Raw genomic sequence first — 4,253 nt, 5'->3', positions numbered from 1 at the left:
ACCAATCTCCGTGGATACGATCCCTTTACCACTATACACTATTTTAGTGTGTAATAATTAGGGTATTTATTTTGTTGGCCTCGACAACCACCAATTTTGGCGCCATTGTCGGGGATTCATTTATTTTTAATCAATTTGTTTCTCTATGCCCAGATCTCAGTGTATAGGTGACGTGATTTACAACACAGAAATTGAAAAAGAAGCAAGGCGTTTGTCGATGGAAAAGTGAATTGAATGTGGTCAAACTTCTAATCCTCACGGGGATCCGGAAGCTGAACCCGCTTCATAAAGTGACACAAAAATCGATTCTAGTTCCGACCCTTGCCAAGAAATTCCCGAAACCCCACCTCTACAACAAAATCCACCCATTATTGAACCAATTACAATGGCGGATGGAGGAAAAGTTCCCGAAAGAACTTTGAGGCAAATGATGGAAACTGATGTTACACAAACTCCACCCGGTATCAACTACCTGGTTTTGGAAGGAGGTTTGGAATTGAAGTCAAGTTTAGTCCATTACCTTCCAACTTTTCATGGGTTGGAGAATGAAGACCCACATAAGCATTTGAAGATGTTCCACATTATTTGTACTAGCATGAAGCCACAAGGGTCAACCGATGACCAAATCAAGTTAAGGGCATTCCCCTTTTCGTTGGCCGATAGAGCAAAGGATTGGTTATTCTATCTTCCCCCGGGGTCAATCAACTCATGGACCGACATGGCAAGAGCTTTTCTTGATAAGTTCTATCCTGCTTCAAGAGTCTCAAGTCTTAAAATGAGATTTATGGAATCCACCAAGGTCAAAATGAGACTTTTCATGATTATTAGGAGAGGTTCAAGAACTTGTCCTATAGTTTCCCACAACACCAAATTCCAGAACAACTCCTCATTCAACACTTCTATGAGGGATTGCTTCCAATGGAGAGAAGACTAGTTGATACCTGAAGTGGTGTTTATGTCTTTAGTAAAACTCCACAACAAACAAGACAACTCTTCCACACCATACCCGCGAATTCTCAATATTTTGGCCCGCTGCAAGATATGAAAAGAGACACACAACACAAAGTCAATGAAGTGGGATCATCAAATCTCGAGTCTCAAATCAAAGATCTAACCACCGTTGTCCAAAAGCTAGCCATGGGACAAACTCCACAAGTGATTGTTTGTGGAATATCTGAAACCATCGGACACCCTACGGATATGTGTCTCATTCTTCAAGAAGATGCAGAGCGTGTAAATGCCACGGGAGAGTTCCAAAACTACCACAACAAACCATCCGGTTACCAAAATGCTTGCAATTCAAGTTGGAAGCCAAATCCTAACATGAGCTACAACCCAAGACCATTGCCTCAAAATGCATTGGTTAGACCTTCCTACCCACCACAACAACCTCACTACCAACACCCAAAACCACATTATAAACCCAAACCACACCCTCCACATCACCAGAAACCTCCTCAATCCTAACCAGGTAGCTTTGGAATGTCTCTTGAAGACATTGTCAAATCCCTGGCTACTAGTACCCCACCAATTCCAAAAAGAGATAAGAACTAGTATCTCCATCCTTGAAGCACAAATGGGAGATATAGTTACATCCATAAGCAAGTTGGAGTCCCGTGGGAAATTGACTTCTCAAACCGAAAGAACCCAAATGTCAATATGGTGACCTTGTAAAAATGCAAACAAGTCGGGGAAAGTAGTTCAAAGAAGAAACCAATGGATGAAGAAGAAGAAATAGAAGTCATTCCCATCAAAGAATCTATAGTCAAGAATGATGCACAAGCCGGAGCCCAAAAGAAGACAACCCCTCTAGTGACTCCAATAGCCACTCAACCATCATTCCCCTCCCGACTTGCAACCTCAAACAAGAAAATGGAGGAGAAAGAGATTTTGGACACCTTCTGAAAGGTGGAAGTAAACATTCCTTTACTTGATGAAATCAAACAAATTCCGAGACATGCAAAAATTCTTTAAGGAGCTTTTCACCAACAAGAGAAAGTTGAAAGGAAATGAGAAAATCTCAATGAACGAAAATGCATCTGCGGTTTTACAAAGGAAGCTTCCAACCAAGTGTAAAGATCCCAGAATGTTCACGGTTCCCTGCAAGATTGGAGATGTCACTTTTATTAGTGCTATGCTTGATCTTCATGCCTCTATGAATGTCATCACCTATTCGGTGTATGAATCATTGAATGTCGAACCCTTAAGTGAAACCGGTTTCATAATCTCTCTTGTGGATAAATCAAGTGTCTTTCCTAGAGGTGTTTTGGAAGATGTCCTAGTGCAAGTGAACCAATTGGTCTTCATGACGGATTTCTATGTGATTGATCTAGATGAACAAGTATCCTCAAAATCGGGTATAATCTTACTTGGGAGACCATTCTTGAAGACGGATAGAACAAAGATTGATGTGTATGCGGGAAGCTTAACAATGGAATTTAATGGTGAAACAATAAGCTTTAACATTTATGATTCTATGAGATATCTTAGTGATGTTTCATCCTTGTGCTTTGTTTATGTTGTTGAACCATTAACCCAAGAGTTGTTAGAGCTGTCTAATTATGACATGTTGGAGATGGTTTTGAGCAAGAAGTTGAAGCTCTACGCATTATACCCCGAAGTTGAAGCTCTACGCATGTAATTGCTATCCTTTTGTATTAATATTAACACGACATCGCGATTAGTGAAATGTATAACCTTTGAGCATATGTAGATTGTTCAATGGTCCTCTGTAGCTACAGCAGGTGGGAGGAAGGGTTTAGTTCTGTAAAAGTATTCCTAATATAAGTATTAACCGTAGGCATCCGTAGATGTTCATCAACCTCTGTAGCGGACAATAGGCCGAAGGAATGGCTAGTCCCGTAAAGGTACTCCTAGTATAAGTAATAACCGTAGGCATCCGTAGATGTTCATCGACCAATGTTGCTAATAGCTGGGATTCGGAATGCTTAGTCCCATCTAGATATCCCGTTGAACTTGTATAGGTAGGACAATTTACACAGAAGGTACTAATAAATCATCCTTGTGAATTGAGATACAAGTATTCATGTAAGTGTATACAGGTAAATGTATCTACGTAAAGGTACTCATGTAATATATTCAAGTATGGTACTCATGTAAGTGTATTCATGTAACATGTAATGTATAGTATAGACTCATGAATGAACTGAATCTGATGTAATTCCTTATAATAGGAATAATGTTTTGTATCTTCTAACTATCCCTATAATAGTTAACTGGATGGTAATTGGTTGTCCAAGCAGGTTTATACACCCTTGCTACACAAGAGTGTGGGAACTGAATGAAGGATGAAAACTATAACATCAATACATATATAAGAACATAAGTGTATAGATATAGTTTTGTTCAAGGAGGTAAAAATGGTTTTGTAAGACATCTAAGAGTTTTGAACAACAATTAACAATGACTTGATGTCATTTTAATAAACATTTCAAAAACTAATTCATTTGATAACAAAGTATTTTAAGATAGAAAACCATTTCATGCATCACATTTTGAAGTATGTGAAATCTGCTGGATGAAAACACAGTTATAAATACATATGAGTGATTTAATAACATACTGTTTTCTACTTGTGTTCCCCCCCCCCCCCCCCCATTAAAGCATTTAAAATCATTTAAAAACATTGATTAAGGGGTATGAATTCACCTGTAGATGGTGGTTTGGATGTACTGAATGATGTAGGATAGCTAGGTGACAAGTGAAGACTTGTTCACACTCAAAGATCCTAGATAACATATAATCACACATATATGTATTCAGTTAGACTTTAAATCACTAATTGACAAAGTTAAGACATCCTAAGGCATGTAAAACACCTTATTAAAGTGCTACAAGTCATAAGGATTGCATCTAAGTGCTACAAGACCTTGCTATTGTGTTTGGGGTTCAAGGCTAAACTCCCTTGGAGTTTACGGTTTTCATGACCTTGACCTAATGAGTTTATGGTCGTAAACTCAGAGTTTATGGTCGTAAACTCCTCTCCTTTTGACCATAAGTTGTTTTGAGGATTTGCAAGTCCTTTGAAGCATTTCTACTTGGTGGTTTGGACTTTAGAAGGGACTAGGGCAACAAAAAACCGCTTGTTAGGTGTTTACGGCCTTATGGTCATTTCCCTTTGGGTTTAATACCTTAAACCCATATGGAAATTGGTATTGTTATGTTTTCAAGTCCCTAGCTCATCAAGGTAATTGCCTATGTTAGTTTTTAGGCCAAAGGAAGGAATATGGCCC

The 4,253-nt window shown here is 38.7% G+C and overlaps 1 protein-coding gene across 1 annotated transcript; it reads left to right on the top strand.

The window, feature by feature from the left end:
* The first annotated feature begins 1,957 nt into the window (after positions 1-1,957).
* On the top strand, positions 1,958-2,641 carry LOC145010401 (uncharacterized). Its single transcript, XM_078968947.1, has 2 exons — positions 1,958-2,216; positions 2,334-2,641. The coding sequence occupies exons 1-2, from the start codon at positions 1,958-1,960 to the stop codon at positions 2,639-2,641; spliced, it is 567 nt and encodes a 188-aa protein (XP_078825073.1).
* Positions 2,642-4,253: the final 1,612 nt, after the last annotated feature.

This window comes from Lactuca saligna, chromosome 8 (genome assembly GCF_052625555.1).
Source record: "Lactuca saligna cultivar CGN05327 chromosome 8, ASM5262555v1, whole genome shotgun sequence".
Taxonomy (NCBI): domain Eukaryota; kingdom Viridiplantae; phylum Streptophyta; class Magnoliopsida; order Asterales; family Asteraceae; genus Lactuca; species Lactuca saligna.
Note: the sequence above shows the minus strand (reverse complement) of the source record. Positions and strands in the feature narration are given on the sequence as shown.